General features: G+C 42.4%; 1 protein-coding gene across 1 annotated transcript; it reads right to left on the reverse strand.

Moving 5' to 3' along the window:
• Positions 1 to 2,338: 2,338 nt before the first annotated feature.
• LOC122677823 (T-lymphocyte surface antigen Ly-9-like) lies at positions 2,339 to 25,826 on the reverse strand. Its single transcript, XM_043878094.1, has 9 exons — positions 25,685 to 25,826; positions 21,607 to 21,930; positions 15,385 to 15,660; positions 14,538 to 14,876; positions 11,739 to 11,846; positions 10,707 to 10,760; positions 6,032 to 6,342; positions 5,587 to 5,658; positions 2,339 to 3,026 (listed from the first exon to the last, which is right to left on the reverse strand). Exons 1-9 carry the CDS (start codon positions 25,806 to 25,808, stop codon positions 2,958 to 2,960), a joined length of 1,677 nt encoding a protein of 558 aa, XP_043734029.1. The 5' UTR covers positions 25,809 to 25,826; the 3' UTR covers positions 2,339 to 2,957.

Raw genomic sequence — 25,826 nt, forward strand, 5'->3', positions numbered from 1 at the left:
CATTTAAGGAGCAAAAGAGATTCTATGGGTCCAGCAACTTCAGGGATGCTCTATTCTGGAATGTAATAATGATTATCATTATCATCTAATATATCTTTGTTGAACTCTGTGATAATGCCTTAAAAAGATAATTATCCATGCAATTACCAACAATGAACAAAGCAGTAAATAAGTTCCTGCTGTGTATGAAGCACTGCTTGGCTCCCCAGGAGTACCCACTGCAGGCCACAGATGACACTCTGATTCCACAGACCGTGTGCTGGGGCAGATGACAGTGGAAGCACAGTATTAAAAAACACAAATGGGCCACAAAGCACATGTAACACAAGTGCACACAAGAGTATCACGAATGTTAAGTCAAGAGCAGTGTAACTTATAGGCAGGGAGACAGGATGGAGGCGACTGTTTGGGGGAGAAGAGAGCTATGGCTCATATACATCTGGACATGACAATAAGGAGGAAAATTCTTTTCAGGTAAATATGGGAATCTTATACAGAAGGGACATTTTAAATGCTTCAGTTCAGTCCAGTCGCTCAGTCGTGTCCAACTCTTTGCGACCCCATGAACTGCAGCACGCCAGGCCTCCCCATCCATCACCAACTCCCAGAGTCCATCCAAACCCATGTCCATTGTGTCAGTGATGCCATCCAACCATCTCATCCCCTGTCGTCTCCTTCTCCTCCTGCCCTCAATCTTCCCCAGCATCAGGGTCTTTTCAAATGAGTCAGCTCTCCGCATCAGGTGGCCAAAGTATTGGAGTTTCAGCTTCAACATCAGTCTTTCCAATGAACACCCAGGACTGATCTCCTTTAGGATGGACTGGTTGGATCTCCTTGCAGTCCAAGGGACTCTCAAGAGTCTTCTCCAACAACACAGTTCAAAAGCATCAATTCTTTGGTGCTCAGCTTTCTTTATAGTCCAACTCTCACATCCATGCATGACTACTGGAAAAACCATAGCCTTGACTAGACAGATCTTTGTTGGCAAAGTAATGTCTCTGTTTTTTAATATGCTGTCTAGGTTGGTCATAACTTTCCTTCCAAGGAGTAAGCGTCTTTTAATTTCATGGCTGCAGTCACAATCTGCAGTGATTTTGGAGCCCAGAAAAATTAAGTCAGCCACTGTTTCCCCATCTGTTTGTCACAAAGTGATGGGACCGGATGCCATGATCTTATTCTGAATGTTGAGCTTTAAGCCAACTTTTTCACACTCTTCTTTCACTTTCATCAAGAGGCTGTTTAGTTCTTCACTTTCTGCTATAAGGGTGGTATCATTTGCATATCTGAGGTTATTGATACTTCTCCCAGCAATCTTGATTCCAACTTGTGCTTCCTCCAGCCCAGCATTTCTCATGATGTTCTCTGCATATAAGTTAAACAAGCAGGGTGATGACATACAGCCTTGACATACTCCTTTTCCTATTTGAAAACAGTCTGTTGTTCCACGTCCAGTTCTAACTGTTGCTCCCTGACCTGTATACAGGTTTCTCAAGAGGCAGGTCAGGTGGTCTGGTATCCCCATCTCTTCCAGAATTTTCCACAGTTTATTGTGATCCACAGAGTCAAAGGTTTTGGCATAGTCAATAAAACAGAAATAGATGTTTTTCTGGAACTCTCTTGCTTTTTCCATGATCCAGCAGATGTTGGCAATTTGATCTCTGGTTCCTCTGCCTTTTCTAAAACCAGCTTGAACATTTGGAAGTTCCTGGTTCACATACTGCTGAAGCCTGGCTTGGAGAATTTTGAGCATTACTTTACTAGCGTGTGAGATGAATGCAATTGTGCTGTAGTTTGAGCATTCTTTTGCATTGCCTTTCTTTGGGATTGGAATGAAAACTGACCTTTTCCAGTCCTGTGGCCACTGCTGAGTTTTCCAAATTTGCTGACATATAGAATGCAGCACTTTCACAGCATCATCTTTTAGGATTGAAATAGCTCAACTGGAATTCCATCGCTTTTAAACGCTTAAAAATATATAAAAAGAATAATGTGAAAGTGAAAGCTGCTCAGTCGCGTCCAACTCTTTGCGACCCCGTGGACTTTTCCAGGCCAGAATACTGGAGTGGGTAGCCTTTTCTTTTCCAGGGAATCTCCCCAACCCAGGGATCAAACCCAGGTCTCCTGCTTTGCAGGCAGATTCTTTACCAGCTGAGCCACAAAGGAAGCCCAAGAATACTGGTTAAAAAGAGTAATACACACAAATGGTTTAAAAAATCCAGCAGTACAAAATATATGCAATAAAAAAAATCCCCAAACCAACCCAGCTTCCTCCCAGAGGCAGCCACTGATAATTTTTTTGTATTTCCTTTCAGAATTGTTCTTTATGTAAACATACAGCTATCTATTTCTTTTTTATTCAACTGGTGACATATGATACACACTTTCTAGGACTTTGTTCTGTCCATCAAATGACGTATCTTAGAGCTCCTTCTTATTAACACATGTTAGTCTCTACTTTCCTTCTTTAAAAAAGTGGCAGGCCTTGCCATTGCTTGGATACACTTTCATGTGTTTAATCAGATTCCTACTAAATGGACCCTTAGGTTATTTCTATTCTTTTATTTAAAAAAATACTACAGTGGTCATGATTTCACCTAGATCTTTGAGTTCATAAGAGAGATTATCTGTTAGATTTATCTTAGCAGCTGTTTATAGGACCACGTGGAGATCCTGGTCCTCTTTGACGACATGACAAGCCTTGGAAGAGTTTTGAGGCATGCATCTGAGCTGAGAGGTTGTACAATATGAGCATAGAAGGAGACGAACGGAGCCCAGAGGCTGTCTGATCTGTTGATGGATTTGGGAAGTCATGAGGTGTGAGAAAAAGAGGAGGCCCAAATCCAGGCGTATCTGGGACAATGAAGGAAATTCTGAAGTTCTTCTGTCTGTAGGGACCCGGGCCTTATTAGGTCTAGCAGCCTCTCCAACCTCACTGAGGGAGGTAGCTGCTTTTCTTTTCAGGGGACATTTTCATAGGTAGGTATTTCAGGAGACTCAAGGTCATTCTGTTGTGGTGGTGGCACAACCTGTGAGCCAAAACACACACAAGGATATGGTTAATAAAGCCTGGAAGTTACCAGTTTTCTCAACCTTGTGCTGGGAGGAGAGAGGAAGGTGAGGTCAGGCTATGAATGGTCCATCCTCTAGAAGTAACGTCATATGGATTGGCGTAAGGATGGAGCAATCATTCAAGCTGATGATAAGCATTTATGGAAAATCTCCTAATGGTAAGCGCCATGTGCCAGGCTCTCTGGAAGGGAGATTTTGGACAGTTGTGTGCAACAAATTGAGGGGGTTCATAAGCGACAATAAAAGGCCTTGCTCTCAAGAAGCTACAGTTTGGGATCCCAATCTTTACCCTAGTGAGAGAAACAATTTTATAAAGATAATTCAAGTTTTAGAGGTTGAGTTCCATAGTAATAGTCCAAACCATTAGACCTTCATGTTCCAAGGGTTCTGGGAATCCCTTGTTTGTGAGTGTTCAGGAAAGGCTCAAAAGAGCAGATGAGACATGAGCTGATGCAGAGGGAAGGTCTGTTGTTCTTTAGTCGCTAAGTCGTGTCCATTCTTTGGCCACCCCATGGGCTGTAGCCTGCCAGGCTCCTCTGTTCATGGGGTTTTCTAGGCAAGAATACTGGAGAGGGTTGCCATTTCCTCCTCCAGGGAATCTTCCCAACCAAGGGATCATACCTGAGTCTCCTGCATTGTAGGTGAATTCTTTATCACTGAGCCATCTGGGAAGCCCAGAGAGGAGGTTACGTACCAGCCATAGCTTGGGAATAGCACAACCTTCTTTGAGATATCATGCAGATACAAATGTCAGAAAATAATAACTAAAGAAGGCTTGAGGATTTCCTGATCAAGTGGGAAATAGTGGCTTTAGGAAACCCAGAATGAGGATTCTTGAAAATTCTGAAGGTAAAGAATAAATTCTATCTGGAGGTTGGCTCAAGAAATGCATTGATTTTTTTACTTGTATTGTGGGTGAGGGTGGTTTTAGGGATCTTAAGTTCCTGGAGTGGTGTAGGAGTCATTCAGGACTGACCAGACAAAGGGGGTCTCATGACCTGTCTGAAACTCGGAGCAGGGACTGATGTCCATGACTTTAAGATTGACTAATATTGACCCAAACACAAAGGGCCAGGCCCAAGCAGCTTTGGGAATGTAGTGAATAATACAGATTTGGCTTCAAGGCCAAAGATAAAGTTCTTAGCTGATTAAACATTAGGCCATGCTCTAGAAATCAGGACATGGGGCAGAAGATGGTTAAATCAAACTATACAGTTGCATGAGTGTTTACCAAGCAAATTTTATCAGTCTTTTAAGGTCTAGCCCAAATTATTTTTGCCATGAAGTCATTCCTGTCTACCTCTGTGCAGTGCTATCTACCATTTCCAGTATATGAAAAACCCTTGGGAATTGCATACATAATATGTAGTCACATAGAATATTTTCTCTCCCAATCCAGGTTACTAAATCACTCCAACTCTCCTACATCAAAGATAGATAATATAACAAGTCTTAAAAGTCAAGGCTAGTGCCTTAAACATATCTGAATCCCCAGAGCACTCAGCCCAGTTCTGGGCAAACAAAAGGTATTGAATAAATATCTACTGTTTGATTCATCAACTATAGAGAAGGAGCATAACTGAAAAACTTGGAGAACTAAAAAAAAAAAAAAAAAAAAAAATCTTATTTGAACATTTTACAGGAAGGGAATTCTGGGGGAGACTTGAAAGCGAAAGTATGAATGGGCCCAATGTTTTCAGGAAAGTGAAAGAGGAGAAGACAGCCAGATTCAGATCAAAGTTAATTGTTTAAGAGTTTTCAGGATTAATAAAAAACTCTATGTTTCCTAACCACTTGCTCTGTGTACTTAGGCAAACTTAATTTCCTCAATCTCAGCTTCTCTGGCTATAAAATTTGCATGATAGCACACTTACAAAGGCATTATAAGGATAAGATGAGACTATGTTTGTCAATGTTTTGTAAACTATTAAAGTTTATATAAACTTATTATTAATGGGAATTTCTATGCTTAGGGCTCAGTCACTCAGTTGTGTCTGACTCTTTGTGACCCCAAGGATAGTAGCCCACCAGGCTCCTCTGTCCATTGGATTCTCCAGCCAAGAAGGCTGGAGTGGGTTGCCATTTCCTTCTCCATTTCTATGCTTAAGGGATCTTTTAACACTATAATGAAACCAATGTGCTGTAATTAATAGCACATTTTCAAAAAAATATTGACATTATACTGTTGGTTATATTCCAATTGTTTTGGAAAGTTTCCATTTTGATGGATGAGAGAGAGATTTAGAAACATATATGGACCGTATAGTGTTTGTGTTTACAGACTCTCATTCTCATCAGTGTTAAGACCAATCAGTATAAGATACTGTTAAATTAATTAGAAATGTTCTGCTTTTGGCTGCATAGATGTAAATCAGGAATAATTCTTTCAATATCTCTATGGACCAAGGAGTGTGTCAGGGGGTGCACAGTGGGTGGAGCTTAAGTTCCTCTGCTTTCAGTTAAAATGGTCTGGGCCTCACTTTATGGACCTCAGGATACAGAGAAAATTGTTCTCACCTTCTGAGGTTTCTGTATAGAGCAGTAGACTGTGGCTGAATTCTCTTTCTTCTGAGGAACTGGAGTCTTTCCCTGTAACAGATCAACACCAGGCTGTCCATAATCACCCAAAGAGAGTTTTCCAGAGATTCACCCTCAGTCTTTGAGGTGAAGGAACACCTCACCAGGTTCTGATTTCACATAGAGGGTGGGACTGCCTTAGTGCAGTGGAGACAGCACCTCTGTTTTCCCAGCACCTCTCTTATTTATGGCACAAGATTGGGAGCTGAGGGATGGGTTTCTTTGCTTTGAGGATCCCTGAGGTTGGTAAACATGGATAGAATCACAATTCTCTATCCATGCACTGCTATGCCTGTCCCCCAGTTTGGAGGGATTAGCCTTCCAGGATATTGGATGGTCCTAGAAGGGAAGGGCGAGGGAAGGTGTACTGATCAAAAGAGCTCACCTGCAAGTTAAGGAACACTTGTGTGTACACTGTTTCCCCTTCAACCACAAGGGCTGGTGCCATGTTATCTGGAGTGACGAGATCACACTCTGCTTGGTCCTCAGAGTCCGAGTCAAGTCCGGCGTCCTCCCGAGTGACCGAGTCACACACCTGGTCTCTTCCATTGATGGGCTGGTGCATCCCTGTCCTCTCCTCATCCTCCTCAGTTGTTCCATTGCTGTCAGAGCTGCTGTCGGAGGCATGCCTGGCAGTCTTAAGGAAAGTGTCCAGCTTCGCACACTTTTGGGAAAGCGCAAAGTATGGTGTGGGCTCTGGAACACATTGTTCAGGATTGGTAAAGGATGTACCAGCACCCCCTTCTCTCTTGCTTTGCTTTGACTCCTACCCCAGATGAGGCCTAGAGAACTGGAGAAGGAAAGTTTTTCTGTCTTCCCTCATGGGGCTCCATTCCCCTCCCACTTCCTCCTTTCTTTCAAGCGCTCACTTATTCATTCATTTGATAAACATTCTTTGAGTGTGACATGTGATGGACTTAGCAGCTCTCAGTGAGCAGTATTCTGGGGAAACATAAAGGTGAATTACACCTGGTGTTGAAGGAGTACACTGTCTAGCTGGGAGTCAGATACATACGTAAATCAAATTATGTAAGGCCAGCTCTGACAATGTCATAGGAAAACTATGAGGAAAGCGCATGAGTGAGAGGACATAGTCTCCAGTTCAGAAGCAGAGAAGAGCTTATGAAAGGACTGAATTAAGGTGGGCCTTCACATTGGGACTTCGATGAGTGAAAGTGTATTCTTGGTGGAGAGAACAGCATGATTAAAGGCAGGTATGAAACTTGAGGCACCCTCTCTTTTGGAAAAGGATGATATTTAAAATATTTAGCAACCACGTGGTTTGGGCATAGGACAATCAGAATGGGTGGCTGCTATAAACAACTGGGTGGACCTCTACTGCCTTTGGGGCATATCAATCAACCCATTTGATCTACATGTAGAATAATAATGGCCTACACTTTTTAGGTGCCAACTGTGTGGCAGGCACTGTTCTAAAAACAATGCTTTTCATGAATAATTTCATTCAATCTGCATAAAACCCCATTAAACATAGATAATAACTGTCCTTATTTATGCTTCACAGATGAAAAAACAGAACACATTAAGGTTGAATATTTGCCCAAGTTTAAGTGGGAGGGCCAGGATTTGAATGCAGGTAGTCTGACCCCTGATGTTCTTACCTGCTACTCAATACTGCCCCCTATGAGTTTTACATAGGAAAAAAGTAGACTAAAGGCGAGCTGGCCCGATATTGAGTGATAATAGTACTTATCTACCTGGGGAGCCAGGTAGTGCTAGTGGTAAAGAATGTGTCTGCCAGTGCAGGAGACACGAGAGATGCAGTTTCGATCCCGGGGTCAGGAAGATCGCCTGGAGAAGGAAATGGCAAGCCACTCCAGTATTCTTGCCTGGAGAATCCCATGGACAGAGGAAGCCTGGTGAGCTACAGTCCATGGGGTCACAAATAGTTGGACGTCTGAGCCTCCCTGCCCCGACACACAAAGTTATCTCCTATTGAAAGGTTGCTGCTGAACGATAAGACGCCAGGATTCTTGGCCTCCGGAGGAGATGAATTCAATCCGGGGCCAGAGACAAGCCTGGATCGCTCAGAGCTTTTGTGTAATAAAGTTTTATTAAACTATAAAGGAGATAGAGAAAGCTTCTGACATAGGCATCAGAAGGGGGCAAAAGAGTACCCCTTTGCTAGTATTAGCAATGGGGTTATATACTCTCCAATGAATCCAAAGAATGTCTGGAGGTTGTAAAGACCTCACAAGACCTACTACCATAATTTACATTTTAAGATAACAGAGTTGGCCAGAAGATTTAATCCAAAGATTGTCCTCAGGCAGGACACATCCTTGTAAAGACCAGACCTACTCCCATAATTTATGTTTTAAGATAACATAATTGGCCAGAGGGTTTAATCCAAAGAGTGTCCTCAGGCAGGATACATTATTGTTATATAGCTACTCACAATCTGTTAATGAAAAGAAAGGAATGTCGTAAAACTTAGAATGGCACCAGATAATTCATCCCTGGCCATAAAACAATTGACTTGAATCTTGTAGAAGGGCAGATTACCAACAAATAGTTTCATTTACATAGATTAGGGGAACAATACCTGAGTAAGTAGGTTGGGCCATTTGGCAGAACCAACTTGAAGATAGAGTCATAGCTTAAGACAACATTTCCATAAGAAAAAGAAATGTATTGGTTAACTCAAGGTTTGAGAGTAGTTAGCTTCAGGTGAAACTAGGTGTCATGGTCACACAGCATTTTAAGAGAAACCTCCTTTTAACTTTGTATAGAGAAGAAAAAATATCACTGATTTGTTTCCTCCTGCCACTTAAGAGAGATAAAAATGTCTGGCACTTGCAGCCTCTTTCCTCCGTTTGGAGACCCCTGGCCCTCCTGCCTGTTACCCTCTCACTATTGAGTGCATACTGTGAACTCCCTGCTGCCCCTTGCAGTCCTCACAGCAACACTAAGAGGTTGGTGCCCTCATTTTGCAAAGTAAGGAAACTAAGGTTTAGAGACTGAAATGCCCAAGATCACTAAAAAGGAGGAGAGCTAAGATTGAAACACAGTATTATCTGAACTCAGGCCTTTTACACCTGGGAATTCCCTGGTGGTCCAGTGGTTAAGAATCCGTCTTCCAACCGGGGGATGCAGGTTGGATCTCTGGTCAGGAAACTAAGATCCCACAGGCCGCAGGGCAACTAAGCCTGTACACCGCAGCTCCTGAGCCCATGCTCCTCAACTAGAGAGCCTGCCTACCACAAACCACAGAGCCCACATGTTCTGGAGCCCGTGCCACAGCTAGAGAGAAGCCTGTGTGCCACAACGAAGATCCAGCGTCTGCAACTAAGACCTAATGCAGCCAAAAATAAATACATAAATAAATATTAAAGAATTTATACACATGACCACTAGGTTATCTTGCCTTTTGAGTAACAGAAAAAGACCACAAGGAGCCATTGATGGTTATACAACAGTCATAATTGAGCTTTGCAAAGTGGCATCAGAAGGGCGAAAAAGGAGAAAATCTGGAGACGGAATGGCTAGTTAGGAAACTATTATAATATTTTAGAGAAGAAGTTACAGGCATGGGAATGTCTATTAATAAAGACTTATTAAGGTATATCTGTAGAATGGAATAAATGAGAGTCAGTCTTAATCTACAATTAGATTTAAAAAAGCAGACTCAGAAAAATGTGATGGATTACTCTCGCATATGTGATCAAAGGAAAAAATATACAGCTTGTAAATGCATGAAAATGCTCTCAAAGGATGTAAACATACATATATCTTAACAATAGAGGTCTTTTCAGGGAAATACCTGGTCATTGGGATTTAGGAGGGGATTATTTTTAATTTTTACCATGTGAATATTTGACTTTTCAATTAAAAAAAAATCTATTCAATAAAACAAAAAATTGGTGACAGCATGAACTCAGGCAGTGGCAGAGTCTTTAGAGAAAAGGAAGCTGAAGAGACAATGGAGAAGTGAAAGAAGCAGGACTTGGGCACTGAGGAGAGGCGCTGGGGGGGGGGGCGGTGCAGGAGGGGCATGGATGCCAGCGGTGTCCCCAGTACTTTCTCTCTCTTCCTCTTGTGCCCAGGATGCCTAGGAAGGAGAGTTCAGGCTAGTGGAGACCAGGGTCTGTCCTGCCAGCTCTCAGGAGGAAGCTGGTGGGAATCTCCAAAGTCCAGATTTATTTCCATTTCTTGCCCCTTTTTTCTTGGTTACATTTTCCTATCAGAAAAGGCTACACTGAGCCCCTGGCTTCCCCCAGCAGGCCCTCCTCCTATTCTACCTCCTTGGGGCAGCCCCTCCATGAGAAGTGGCACAGGGATTTTTAAAAGAAGGGTTTGACTGAGTGGTCAGGGTTTGGGGATTCCTTAGAACTCCAGAGCTCCAGAGTTCAAGGTGGCAATTTAGAACACTGAGATTCTGGAGTGGGAGAGTAGGGTGAAGCCATCTCAGCTCTCCATCCCAAAGCTCAGCAGAACAGCTCCACTTTTACATGCATTGTGCTTTTGGGGTGTTGCATAATATTTTGTTTGAAGAAAGCATTCCTTAGCTTTATAAAAAATTGGAAAACCACTGCCTCAGTAATACTCTTGGGTAATAGGTAACTAGAAAGTCTTATGTTTTAATTTTGCTTCTGTCACAGATTTTCTATTGCATCTGGTCTTTGTTTCTCCATTCTTGGAGTAGAGCCAATAGTTTCATCCTCATTATGGGGCACACTGCAGTAATGACAGTCAGTGCCTGAGGAATCCTAGATATCCCAGAGGACAGACTACTTCTCCTAGCTCTGGTTACCATCTTTCAGGAGTCCAGCCTCCTTGTGTCTTTTGTTCTCCAAATCACCTTCCTTTAACACGTTGCTTCTCAAACTTTAACAGTCTTGTGATTCACCTACAGATCTTGTTAAAATACAGATTCATGTTCAGAATTATGGGGTGGTGCCCAAGATTTGCATTTCTAACAAGCTCTTGGGGATACTCATGTTGCTGGTCACAAGTGCAGATCACACTCTGAGTAGCCATGTTCTGGAGCTTCTATGTGGCCTGGGACCCCATAGCCTGTGTCATTGGTGACACATTACCTGGTGTGTCAACTGACGTCTCAGCTTGACTGGAACTGAAAGCTGCGGCTGAACCTGGAAAACCAAGTTAGAGAAGAAGTGTCAATCGGGCTGTGAGAAGAGAGAGTTTCTGATTTTGTGAGAGTCAGAGGAGAGGGAAAGAGATTTCTGAAGATGTAGATAGGGAAAAGGCTTTTGGGAGGAGGGTGAACCCTGATGTGTGTACAAGCCCACAGGAAGGGATGGCCAGAGTCTAGGGTCATTTTCAGCTGAGGAGAATGCTCTGGGGCCTCCTGCCGTCTCTCTGGAAGGGAGAGCTATGATCCCTCTGTGGTTGCCACTTATCAGTTTGGTTTGCTGACTCACAGTAATTCTTCCAGGGGCCCTGTGTTCTAACCAATCTGTTCTTCCTGGAAACTACTCCATCTCCCTTCAATATTCCAGAAAGAGCTGCCAATCACAAAAGTTCATCCTATTAGCCACAGTGATTAGTCCAAGCAACAGTCACATGACTTAAGTGGAGCCAATCAGGTTTCTAAGGTTCTTCAATTTGGAGTTGGTGGGGAAACATCTTTCTCTCCTTCCTGGTGTCTGAACTACCAGTACATGTGAGTCTGGAGTACAAGCTGCTCTGTTTTGGTACATTCTACCCACCCTGCCCTTCAGTTGGCTGAAGAAAGAGAGCTAAGCTGGCTCAAAGGGAAAAATAGGGATGAAAGATGGAGCACTCTAGTGACTTTTGAGTCTCTGGTGACGTTTGTCTCTAGGCCAGCTCTTCCCTTCCTTCCCCAAAGATTGACCATATAAGCCCAAAGATAACAACTCACTCCCCTTGCACTTCACGTCACCCTTTTTTGTCTAAGCTAGTTTGAATTGGGTTTCAATTATTTGCAACTAAAGAGTCCCCACTGACACCCCTTCCTGATCACTCTGAGAAGAAATGAGGTTTGAGAGAGAAAGGGTAGAAGGGGATTATAAGAGGACAAGGACATCTCCAAAGGTCCCAAGGAAATGGCCTAGTGCTGGCAGATGTCATTGATGTCAGAAACTCACATTGTCTTTTTTGCTTCCAAAAGCACCAGCCAGAGATCCCAAAGCCCAGAAGGATGATAAGAACCACCAGGGAGAGCCCGATCCAAAACTCTGTGCTTCTCTCAGGTCCTGTGAAGAGGAAATGGGGGATATTAGTATAAGTAATAAGAAGAGAGTTAGGGCAAACTGTGGACAGAACAGAATGGCCATCCTACCTGCCTCTTAAAATCCCACACTATTGCAGAATATATTCCTTTTCATTCATTCATTCTACAACTGTTTACTGAGCAGTCATCCTCTAAGCAAGAAATTATAGCAGTAAGGCAGGTACCACCCCTGGATAGAGAGGTTTATGGCTTGTCTAGTGTCACAGAGAATCTGAGCTGGGATTTGAATGCAGGCTGCCAGACTCTAAAACACCCTTATCCATCATATCACTGTCCTTCTCTAAAAGTGGCATAAGGAGAATTCTAGGTAGTGAGTCCAGATTACTATTGATCAGGGCTCTAAACCCATTTGCCAGTCACAGCCTGACTCAGCATTTTCACATCCTGGGTGACCTTTGTTTTTCTCCCCTCTACTTCTTGCTAGGGAAGAGCAGAGCATAGAATGCAGAATCTCAATCCTGCTTTTGCTGTGTGATCTTGGTTAGTACGACTGAGGAATTAAGCTATTTAATTTAAATTAATTAAAATTAAAATTTAAAAAGTTACTCAATTCCTAATTGAAAAACTGTTAAGTATATTTGGAACAAGTTGGATATAAATATATTTTTTCAATGGCAAATTTTATGAAATCTGAATACAGATCAAGTACTTCCCGTGAGAAGAGAAGTACTTCATTGAGATGTGCCATAAGGGTTTATGTGCCATAAGATGTGCACATCTTGGATTTCAGAGGCTTCATACGAACTGAAATGCAAATTATGTCATGAATAATTCTTTGTATTGATTACATTTTGAAGGATGATATTTTGGATATGTTGGGTAAAATAAAATATATGATTAAAATTAATTTTACCTTTGTTTTTGCCTTTTCTATATGACTTAAAAATTTAAATTATCTATGTGATTTCTGTTATATTTCTATTGGCATGTGCTGCTCTAAAGACTCTCACTCTGCTTGCTGCACTTCATAAAGAACCGCTCAGAAGGAAAACTCTTAGGTCCAAGGACCCAAGGCTCTGAGCTCTGGCTGAACAGAGATGGGGAGCAACCTGGACAGAGGTCCCTAGAAAGAAACTGCCAGGAGCTGTTGCTGACAGGGTTGCTGGCTGTGCAGTTGAAGTTGGGGTGTTTTTCTCCACTTCTCCAGGAGATGCTGAGGTGAGCTCCCCCTTGGGAAATGACAGCTCCTTTAGACAGTGGGGTCCATCCATATGTCACATTGTGTCCACTGTCCTCCACTGAGCATGTCAGGCTGATCTCTTTTGGCTTCTTCAGCCTCTCTGTGTGAGGAGAAAGGCAGACCAGCTTTGGAGTCAGGCCCACCCACTGGGCAGGGACCATTCAAAATATATTCATTAAGTTGTGCATTGACACTGCCTTAGGGCTGGGAAGGTTCACCTGGCCTTTCCTTTGGTTGCTATGAAATCTCAGCTTATCACTTGATGATCAGATATGTGAAGTGAAGTGAAGTCGCTCAGTCGTGTCTGACTCTTTGCGACCCCATGGACTGTAGCCTACCAGGCTTCTCCGTCCATGGGATTCTCCAGGCAAGAATACTGGAGTGGGTTGCCATTTCCTTCTCCAGGGAATCTTCCCGACCCAGGGATTGAGCCCAGGTCTCCCACATTGTAGGCAGGCACTTTAACCTCTGAACCACCAGGGAAGCCCATGTATAGAAGAGTTAATGAAAGGTGAAAAGACATACTATAAAAGACATCATTCTATATGGTATACTGTGAAGAACAAGCAAACCAATCAGTGCAGATAAGCACAATGCTTCTACCTGCCCTGAGACCCTCCAAGGCTTACATTCTGAGGTCCCATCATCTAATTTGTTTGCTTACATGAGATAAGGAATATAGAAAGGAGAGCAGAGCACTGTCGCAGAGTAAGTACTTAATAAATACTAGCAATTTTAAAAGCAACATATGGCTGGCACACTTTGTTCCCAGTTTCTTATTCCTTTTACTTGATTTTCTTCCTGGTTCTTTGATATTTGAGTAACAGTAGGCAACAATAGCTGTGAACTAGCTGACTTACATATTTTAACAGGATCATGGATTGTGACTACTTTCCCAAGTACTGAGACACCAACACGCCCAGGCAGGAAATAGGTTGACCATGTCTGAATGGTACAGGTGAAGGAGCTGGCAAATATAAATTATACAAACTGTCCAGCCAAGCTCCAGTGAAGCCCAAGGTGGAGGAGGGAGACTGTGAGTTCTGTCCTTCACACTTAGGGAAGCTGAGTACCCTTCCAAGCTCTTGGAGCTCACAGGATATTAAAGACTTTCTCCACAGTCTTCTGTGATTTTACCCCAGCCAGCTTTGCCTTTATACAAAATTGCAGTGTTCTATAAACATACATGTTGTAGAGTTCCTGGTCCCACCCATAAATCAATGCAGGAGGACAGGGCAGGTACCAAAATTTGCTTGGTTGAGGCTTAACTGGAAGCCTAGAAGGGGGCCCTGAGCAGGGAGATTTTGCCCATCTGCTGGTTGTATTGTCCTCCTGTGAACTGACTGGTGTGAACTGAGTAGTTGTCTTAGTGGTCTAAGGCATTTTGTAGGAGGAGGGAGGTGGGATAGGCAGCAAAGAGAGAAATCTTTCAGGAAAGGAATCTAATGATGGGTGCTCAACTCAGAAACTCACGGTAGATGCGCAGATTGATGTGCTTCACGCTGGCAATTCTGGCATTTGAGCACATGTAGGCACGGTAGAGGCCAGCATGCTCCATCTTCAGCTGGATAATCTTTAGAGAGTAGTCTTGGCTTGAGACCCACACTGTGTTCTGATCCGGATTCTTGAACTCAATGAGTTGATTGGCTATTCCTTCTTCTCTCCACTCTTTGCTGATAATAGACGTGTTAAACATCCAGACAACATTGTCTATGTGCTGACTGTCCAGGAGTGCCAGGGACAGGGTGATGGACTCCCCCAGGACCCCTAGCACCGTCTCCCCCATTGATCCTCCTCGGGAGGCTCCTAGATCTGTGGTCAGAGGTGAGATATTGCAATTTCAGCCACTGGTCCTGACCCCTTGACCCTCAGCCTGCCTGAAGGGACTGAAGTCCCTGAGACCCTCCTGCCCAGGATCCCTTCTCCCCTTTTCTGATGAGGCATCCATCCCTGCTGCTTTCCCATGGCCACTTGTCATGCACAAATAAGCACCTGGCTCTGCCTAGTGCATACCCAGGCCTTTCCTGCCTCTCTGCTGTTTTGAGGACATCTGAGGAGACACTCCCTACCCCAGCAAAGAGCAATCTAGATTTCTGCATCCATACATTCTTTCCTTCTCTCTGCAGACTCTTAGGGTTTCACAGTGCCCTGGGAGTGCCTAAGTCCCCTGTCAGTTTCTCTTAGCCTCTTGAGGGTAGAGAAAAAGGAATCTGCAAGTCTGTTCTCTTACCTCACTATTTCATCTGTGTCCTGCCAGAATCCTGGGGTTTAGACTCTATAGCTGCTTAGACTATTTCTGGGCCTTATTGAAGCCAGTTACCTGTGCAGAACTGCGAGACATGGACAGGGTAGGAGCTGCTCTGGCTGACCGGGTTCTTGGCTGTGCAGGTGTATGGTAGGTCTGCATCACAGGGCAACCAGGAGACGATGAGAGTAGGGTCCCCCCAGGATTCAGAAGCACTAGGGTCCCTCGAAGTCCATTTGTATTGAACATCTCCCCCTGCCCCCTCCACAGAGCATACCAGGGTGATGGTACAGGAGGCATTCTCAGACACGTTCACAGACTGTATGGTGACTTGGGGCTCCTGCAGCTGTTCTGCAACGATAATGGCAATGAAAAGACTACTCTGACTGCTTCCCCAGCAGGAAAGGGCTAAGGAAAAAAGATGGGGATGGTAGAGGAGCAGAGGGCGGAAGGGAGAGGCCAGCATTGTCTGTTCCTGTGGGAAGTTTTTCTTTCTTTTTTACTTAGTTTCCCACAAAGGTTGACTGCCTTTCGTCTGTGCTTACCTAGTACCTTCTACAGGTGTTATCATTGTGACTCAACATGACAACAGTCTTAATACTCTCTCTACCCCACCAGTCTGTGAATTTCTTAAAGACAGAGCCAGTATCCATACCTAAACATCCAGCACCTGCCTGACCCATGAAAGGCACTCATGAATCTTTGGTAAATGTTAATAAATGAATGAATTGAGCTAGCCTCAGACTCTAGGGAGTTGGAAGCTCGCCTCTATAATTTGAGTTGCCCTTGCCTTTTGGTCTAAATTTGGAACCCATTTTGCTTTCAGACTTTCTTCCTGGTCCTCTCCTTCCCTTTTGTTCCATTTCCTCTGTTCACAGTGTGTGTGTGTGCGTGTGTGTGTGTGTGTGTGTGTGTGTGTGTAAGTTCATTTTCTTTTTTATGGAATAGGCAATATATAAAATTGAAATTGCAAAGATACAAAAGGTATACATACACACACACACACACACAAAGAAACAAGCTCTCTTGCCCCTAGCCACCTAATTTTTCTCCTTAGGAATTATTGTTCCTGGAGGGAATTAGTGTTATGAATTTCTTGTTGATCTTTTCAGAGATATTCTAGTTATAGACACATGTATGATAGCATAGTATACATATAGTACTGAAGCTTTTAAAAATTTTAATAATATATTTTGGAAACGGTTGTATATTAGTATATATTAAGTTGGTTCTTTCTGTTTCTCTTAACTGCATAGAATTCCATTTCCTTAATATACACAGAGCTCCCTACAAATCAGTCAAAAATATCAAACAATATGATAGAAAAATTAAGACTTAGGCTTAATTTTGTGTCCACCCCCTCCTGCCCCAAATGCATATGTTGAAGTCTTAACCCCCAGTACCTCAGAGTGTGATTGAATATAGCACTGTATTTGGAAACAAAGGTAATTAATTTAAAATCAGGTCATTAGGATGGCCCCTAGTCCAACACGACTGATGTCCTTTAAAAAAAAAGTTGCAGGATATAAAGTAAACACACAGAAATCCCTTGCATTCCTATACACTAACAATGAGAAAACAGAGAAATTAAGGAAACAATTCCATTCACCATTGCAACGAAAAGAATAAAATACTTAGGAATGTATCTACCTAAAGAAACAAAAGACCTATATATAGAAAACTATAAAACACTGATGAAAGAAATAAAAAAGGACACAAATAGATGGAGAAATATACCATGTTCATGGATCAGAAGAATCAATATAGTGAAAATGAGTATACTACCCAAAGCAATCTATAAATTTAATGCAATCCCTATCAACCTACCAACAGTATTCTTCACAGAACTAGAACAAATAGTTTCACAATTTGCATGGAAATACAAAACACCTCGAATAGCTAAAGCAATCTTGAGAAAGAATAATGGAACTGGAAGAATCAACCTGCTTGACTTCAGTCTCTACTACAAAGCCACAGTCATCAAGACAGTATGGTACTGGCACAAAGACAGAATTATAGATCAATGGAACAAAATAGAAAGCCCAGAGATAAATCCATGCACCTATGGACACCTTATCTTTGACAAAGGAGGCAAGAATATACAATGGAGAAAAGAAAATCTCTTTAACCAGTGGTGCTGGGAAAACTGGTCAACCATTAGTAAAAGAATGAAACTAGAACACTTTCTAACACCATACACAAAAATAAACTCAAAATGGATTAAAGATCTAAATGTAAGACCAGAAACCATAAAACTCCTAGAGGAAAACATAGGCAAAACATTCTCTGATATAAATCACAGCAGAATCCTCTATGACCCACCTCCCAGAATAATGGAAATAAAAGCAAAAATACACAAATGAGACTTAATTAAGCTTAAATGCTTTTGCACAATAAAGGAAACGATAAGCAAGGTTTAAAGACAGCCTTAAGAATGGGAGAACATAATAGCAAACAAAGTAACTGACAAAGAATTAATCTAAAAAATATACAAGCAGCTCCTGCAGCTCAATTCCAGAAGAAAAAAAAAAATGACCCAATCAAAAAATGGGCCAAAGAACTAAACAGACATTTCCCCAAAGGAGACATACAGATGGCTAACAAACGCATGAAAAGATGCCCAACATCACTCATTATCAGTGAAATGCAAATCAAAACCACAATGAGGTACCATTACACACCAGTCAGGATGGCTGCTATCCAAAAGTCTACAAGCAATAAATGCTGGAGAGGGCATGGAGAAAAGGGAACCCTCTTACACTGTTGGTGGGAATGCAAACTAGTACAGCCGCTATGGAGAACAGTGTGGAGATTCCTTAAAAAACTGGAAATAGAACTGCCATATGACCCAGCAATCCCACTGCTGGACATACATACACACTGAGGAAACCAGAATTGAAAGAGACCCATGTACCTCAATGTTCATCACAGCACTGTTTACAATAGCCAGGACATGGAAGCAACCTAGATGTCCATCGGCAGATAAATGGAAAAGAAAGCTGTTGTACATATACATAATGGAATATTACTCTGCTATTAAAAAGAATGCATTTGAATCAGTTCTAATGAGGTGGATGAAACTGGAGCCTATTATGTAGAGTGAAGTAAGTCAGAAAGAAAAACACCAATACAGCATACTAATGCATATATATGGAATTTAGAAAGATGGTAATGATGACCCTATATGCGAGACAGCAAAAGAGACACAGATGTAAAGAACAGTCTTTTGGACTCTTTGGGAGAAGGCGAGGGTGGGATGATTTGAGAGAGTAGCTTTAAAACGTGTATATTATCATATGTGAAGTGGACCACCGGTCCAGGTTCGATGCATGAGACAGGGCTTTCAGGGCCAGTGCACTGGGACGACCCTGGGGGATGGGATTGGGAGGGAGGTGGGAGGGGGGTTCTGGATGGGGAACACATATGTGCCTGTGGCTGATTCATGTTGATGTTTGGCAAAAACCACTACAATGTTGTAAAGAAATTAGCCTCCAATTAAAATAAATAAATTAATTAAAATTAAAAAAAAAAAACAAAAAAAGAAGAGGAGACTGAGATAAAGACAACATAGAGACAACCATCTGTGGACATAGGGAAAGAAGGTGGCTGTATGCAAGCCAAAGAAAGAAGCCTCAGAAGAAACCAAACCTGCTGACATCTTAACCAGCCTTCTGAGTTGTGAAAAAAATAAATGTTTCTTGTTTAAGTCATTCGGTCTGTGCTGTTTTGTTATGACAGCCCTAGCAAACCAATACAGACTTTTGCACCACACCTGGGGTGCTACTGTGACAAATTCCCAAAAATGTTGAGTGACTTTGGGACTGGTTAATGGATAGAAGCTGGAAGAGTTTTAAGATGCATGTGAGAAAAAGCCTAGATTGTCTTCAAGAGACCGTTCATAAAAACAGGGATGTTAAAGGGGATTCTGGTAAGAGCTTAAAAGGAAAGAAGACAGCTGTAGAGAAAGCCTCTATTATCTCAGAGATAGACATATATTATCATCAACATAACATTGGTAGAAATATAAACATTAACGGTGTTCCTGGTAAGGTATTAGTTGAAAATGAAGAACATGTTATTGGAGGAAAAGTGATACTTATTATAAAGCAGCAAAGAACTTAGACAAATTATGTTCTACTTTTGAACGTTTAAGTGATGAACTTATTGTTCAGTTAAGGAGATCTCCAAGCAAAGCGCTGAGGGCACTATTTGTTTTCTCCTTTTGTGCTGTGCTTAGTCGCTCAGTTGAGTCTGATTCTTTGCGACCCCATGGACCATAGGCTGCCAGGCTCCTCTGTTTGTGGAATTCTTCAGGCAAGAATACTGGAGTGGGTTGTCATGCCCTCCTCCAGGGGATCTTCCCAACCCAGGGGTTGAACCCAGGTCTCCTGCATTGCAGGTGGATTCTTTACTAATTGAGCTACCCGGGAAGCCTGTTTTCTCCTTTTGCTCATAGTAAAATGTCAGAAAGGAAAGATAAATTGAGGAAGGAATTGTTAAGCCAGAAGAAACCAGAATTTGAAGATTTGGAAAAGTCTCAGCCTATCTATACTGTAAAATAATAATAATAATAATAATAATGAGAATTTGTGTCTGGAGAAAACACTGAGAGTATGGATAGACAATGGTGTGATTCATGGATCCAATCAACTATCTAAGTAGAAATTCTGCCAGCTTGGATTAAACAGACACAGATGGCACTAAATGAAGGAAGGATATCAGATTTGGGAGATTTTCAATAATGAGCCAGTAGAGATATCCCACTAAGATCATCCCTTATCCTTCAGGAAAAGGGAAGAATGGCCCCATGGGAAGTTAAGAGGTTAATGGGTCTGCCACTGGCATCACAGGCCTAAAGGATGTAGGCCCAGGGAGTGTTGGTGGGGGTGGTTCTTGAACCTTAAAAAGATGTGGTACTCAGTCATAAAAAAAAAAAAAAAAAAAAAAGAATTCCATTTATAGCAACATGGATGGGCCAAGAGATTGTCATACTGAGTGAAGTAAGTCAAACAGAGAAAGACATCATATGATATTGCTTATACATGGAATCTTAAAAATGAACTTATCTGTAAAACAGAAATACAGTTACAGATGTAAAAAATAATAAACTTCTGGTTACCAGAGAGGGTGAAGGATAAATTGGGAGATTGGTATTTACATATACACAGTACTACATATAAAATAGATTAACTAATAGGGACCTACTGTATAGTCCCTGTGTATGGAACAGGGACTCTACTCAATATTCTGTAATGGCCTATATGGGAAAAGAATCTAAGAAAGAGTGGATATACATACATGTATAACAGATTTACTATGCTGTACATCTGAAACTAACACTACATTGTAAATCAACTATATCCCAATAAAAAATTTTTAAAAATCTAATGGAATTTGCCTTAACAGGATTAGACTTGCTTGGGCCCTGTGACCCCTTTCTTCTTTCCAATTTCTCCCTTTTGGAATGTAAATGTCTATTGTGTCCCTGTGCCAACATGGGTAACTTGTCTGGTTCCACAGTTCCATAACTGGAGAGGAATTTTGCCTCAAATCTCACTTACTTATGATTTAGATGATATCTAGAAAAGATTTTGAATTTGATGATGGAATGAGTTAAGACTCTGTGGGCTGTTGAGATGAGGTGAATGTATTTTGTGACAAAGACAAGAGTTTGGGGGGACCAGAGACCACAGTGCTATTTTTATTCTTATTCAGTGGGCTGAATAAAAATTCCTATGTTGAAGTCATAATCCCTAGTACCTCAGAATGTGGCTGTATTTGGTGACAGAGCCTTTAAAGAGATAATTAAGTTAAAGTGGAGTTGTGATGTGGGCCTTAATCCAGTATGACTGGCGTTCTTATAAAAAGAGGAGACTAACACAGACAATGCAGACAGAGGGAGCACCATGCGAGGACACATCAAAATGCCGGCCATCTGCAAGCCAAGGAGTGAGGCTCAGAAGAAATCAAGCTTGCCGACACCTTGATCTTGGACTTCAAGCCTCCAGACTTGTGAGAAAATGAATTTCAGTTGTTTAAATGACCCAGTCTGTGATATTTTGTTATGGCAACTCTAACAAGCTAATACAGACAGATAAACAATATTAACAGAGAGAGAATCCAAATGGCTCTTAACCATATTTTAGTTGTTTTTCACTCTTGATATCTGTACTTATGAAATTGGGTGAAAATGGCCAACATCATTGCTCTCTTCATCTTAGATAAATTCCTGCAGAGGAAAAAAGACTACTTTTAAAAATAAAAGGTCAAAGCTCACATGTGCTCTCTGGAACTCACCATAGATATATAAGATGAATCTCTCATTGATGTCTTCAGATCCCTTTTGGTTTATCCGGGCTTTGTATGAACCAGCATCTTTCAGAGTCAGCTTGTTAATAGACAAAGAGTTGTTTTCTGGGATGTCTATTCGCCCTTGGTAGCTTTTGTCTAACAACAAAATCTTTCCACTTGGGAATGCTACAGCAATAGCATCTTTGGGACCACTCCAGGTGATGTGCTCAACTTCTGCATCCACTGAAATGTTCAGGGAGAGAATCACTGAATCCCCTAGAATGCCTTTCACCACTGTTGAGGCTGAGTCCTTTTCAGAGGCTCCTTGCCCTGCAGAGACAAAAGAGGGACTTGGAGAAGCAGCTGGGATCCTCTAGCCAGCATTCATTCATTTGTTTGTTTATTCATGCATGCATGCATGCAGTCATTCATTCATTCTAAAAACACATGTTGATAATAAATGCTAGATGTTGAGAAATGAGATGATATTTTGGCTGTCCTTCCTCTAGGTCCACTGCTTAGCAAAGTTATTCTCTCTCATGATGTTCTCTCTCATGAATGTAGCTACAATAATCAATACAGAAGACTTTATAGGCTTCTATTCCACAAGGAAATGAGAATGGTGACTTTGGATGAATTTCTGAATTTCCCTGAGAATCAGTTTACTCATCTATAAGCTAGAAATGTCCCACTGGTATCCATCTTCCTCCAGAAATGTGCTAGAGATGAAATAAAATCAGGTTGCTATAAATCACAAAGGACTAATGAAGTAAAAAAGCAGCACTTTAAAAAAAACAAGATGTATTGATGGATGACTAAACCAGTGGATAGATGAATAGGTGTGTGATATAGCAAGAAAAGTAAAACCCCAATGGGAGAACTGAGATGGGAGGTATCTGAGTGTTCACTGAAAAATTCTTGCAAGTTTTCTGTATATTTGAGAATTTTCATAATAAAATATTGGGAACAAAAAAAAGCATCTTTCACCTCTATTATCACCTTACCTTTTCCTCAGTGTCCAGGGAATCTCAGCTTAACTTTGACTTGGCCAGGAAAATCTGGTCTATCCTTAGGATAAAGGCTTGGGGTTGGGTAGCATTGATTAAGCACCTGATTTCCTCATCTCAGGAAAGACTCAGATCACTGATAACTGTTGTTTCCAAGGCTTCCAGAGGCCTGACATTTGGCTACAGCAACTTATTTTCTTGGAGAGGCCTTGTGAGTTCTGCTGAGTGACTCCAGCCTGGATTCCCAGATTCCAGGCTTCTAAGACTCTCAAGAGTGCTCTGTAAACCCTAGACTAAATCAGATGGGTTCAGGACTCAGATTATTCCCACCAGAATTTTGGGTGGAAAAATATGTAGAGAATGTTGGAGAGAGAGGAGAGGCCAAAGAATAGCTGGGAGGAATGGGAAAAGTTTGAAGTGTGTTCTTAAAGCCTAAAGGTCACAGGAAACACAGATGCAGGGTGGAGACTGGTGCAGGCCAGGGCAGTGGTCTCTGCCCAGACCCCCATCAGCTGAGCACTTGGACCTTCCAGAGAGACTGCCAGAGAAGATACAGGACTAAACACCCAGGACGTGAGAGGGTCTTTTCAGGTAGACTCTGGAGCAGATTCAGAAGACAGAAGTTCAGCTGATGTGATGGTGGTTTGAGGTTGCCTAAAAGAGAGCTCTTGTCATCCAGAAGACCCTGCTTATGATTGCTATGTGTGTATTAGGCACTTTGTAGAAACCATTCATTTGAATTCTCAAAATTAATCTCATAAGTAGCCCTTTTTTTCTGATAAGGAACTGAAATTTAGAGAGTTTAAGCCACTTGCCTGAGATTACAGGGTTGATCAGTGGCAGAACCCAGATTCTGGGTAGATGATACCCTGGGGTATAAAGGCTGGGAGCACTGATGACCCCATCCTGGGAGCCCAGAAGGTGGTAGGTCTTGGCTGGGGGCATATGAATGTGTCTTGACCTTGTCTCTCCTCACAACAATGGTAAACAAAACACACATGTCAGTGGGAGGAGCATGATGTGGTTCCTACAGGTCAGATCCTATTGCAGCAAGCAGTGCTACATAGGTCCCATACAGGAGTTGCAGGTATCATCCATCTTATCCTGAACTACATCGTTTGACAAATTATTAAATGGAGGGTTTAAAGATTGTGATAACTGAATTTGACTTGCCCATTCTTTAATATTTTCTGAATAATGTACTTATATCAATGATTATTATAATAACAAACATAGCTTCCACCAACTGTATGCCAAGCATTTACACATACATCCTTAATCTATAAAACAGTCTTGCATAGTACATCTTATTGTTTGTATTCTACACTTAAGAAGTAGAGACTCACACACCTGATAAATGATGGAACAAGAACTTAATTTCAAATATTCCTGATATTAAAGCTGGGGGCAGGGGGTTGGACTTGTTCACCTTACTGCCTCCTAAGTTCCTGAAAGCACTCCTTGGACACACGGAAGCATCAAGGAAACTGCCTTCTAGACCAAAACAGTGAGGCTCGAGGTCACCCTGACTGGTGGTATCACAGAGGGAGATATCTCCTTGCACTGAACTGTTTGAAATTCACTTTTTTGACCATCTGGATGGCGTTGAATGTGGCTAATTCCAGGTTTATCCAACACAACAAGGAAGCACCCCAAGAGTTAAGTGTGAATATAAATAGCCTTGCTGCTACCTGTATTCTTATGGTAAACAAAGATGAAATAGAAAGTGAAGAGAGGTTAGACTGAAATCCAGCCTGAGGTCTGGGGTCCCTCTACCCCTATACATGCATCTGAGAGTTTTCTAGAGTTCTGCTCACTGCTCAGCCACTAACTTCATCCTTACTACTGTGAGGTCCCTAGTGCTCCTGCATTATCCTCTCAAATCCCTGATGAGGAAGCAGAATTCCAGAGAGATAGTAACTGCCACTGTGTCAGTGGTTGAGACCCTTCCTGGGTACTGGTGTCAGCTCTGCCCATTGGAGAGAGATGGCTCAGGCCATGCTCCTGAGAAAAGTTCCCAGAAACTAGCAGAAATTGGGCCTTCATGGGGAGGTAGAATGTTGGGGAGAAAAGATATTCAGATAGAAGCCAACTAGCTGAGGGCCACCAGACCATCTCCAGATCCCCAGTGAAGCTTCCAAACATGTGATAAACAAGGCAGAATATAAAAAGAAGCTCCAGCAGTACTATCTGGAGAAGGCAACAGCAACCCACGCTAGTACTCTTGCCTGGAGAATCCCATGGGTAGAGGAACCTGGTAGGCTGCAATCTGTGAGATCCTTAAGAGTCAGGCACGACTGAGCAACTTCACTTTCACTTTTCACTTTCATGCATTGGCAACCCACTCCAGTATTCTTACCCAGAGAATTCCAGGGACAGAGGAGCCTAGTGGGCTGCCATCTGTGGGGTCGCACAGAGTTGGACACGACTGAAGTGACTTAGCAGCAGCAGTAGCAGCAGTCCTATCCTTCCCTTGGAAACTGGTGGGTGGTTTGTTATCAGGACAAGCTTCTTGTATCCCTCTGTAGGTCTTACCCACATTGCATAGGGAACAAACTCATTGTGCAGCATTTCTTATTCTGAAAATGTAAGGGCAAGAGGAATAGAGTCTGAACCTGGGGTTATTTGAGTCTGGGGCTAGAAATTCACCTACTCATGGTGTGTAACTATGTATACTCTCTCACACACACACACACACACACACACACAGAGCTCACAGTAAGGTGGAACCTGCAGAAAAATTACCAAAAGGAGACTGTTTCCTGCTTTTAACAACTAGTGCTGTGTGCCATGCTCAGTTGCTCAGTCATGTCCGAATCTTTGTGACCCCAGGAACTGTAGTCCACCAGGTTCCTCTGTCCACGGAGTTTTTCAGGCAAGAATACTGGAGTGGGATGCCATTTCCTCCTCTAGGAGATCTTCCAGCCCTGGGATGGAACCCACAGCTCCTGTGGCTCCTGCATTGGCAGGCAGATTCTTTACCACTGTGCCACCTGGGCAGCCCTTACATAACTAGAGTCCCCAGCAAAAATGTGACCAGCCTCATGGGAATACCAGTGGCCACAATGTGGACTTACCCATGAGCAAGAAGAGGAGAAGGGTCCATAGACAGGGAGAGAGTACATGTGGTTGACTCTTCGGTGGCTTATTGGAGAAAGGTTGCAGAACCCAGTCATCTGTGTGTCTCCTTGGGCTCGCCATGATGATCTACTTTCAGAT

This window comes from Cervus elaphus, chromosome 20, assembly GCF_910594005.1.
Source record: "Cervus elaphus chromosome 20, mCerEla1.1, whole genome shotgun sequence".
Lineage (NCBI taxonomy): Eukaryota > Metazoa > Chordata > Mammalia > Artiodactyla > Cervidae > Cervus > Cervus elaphus.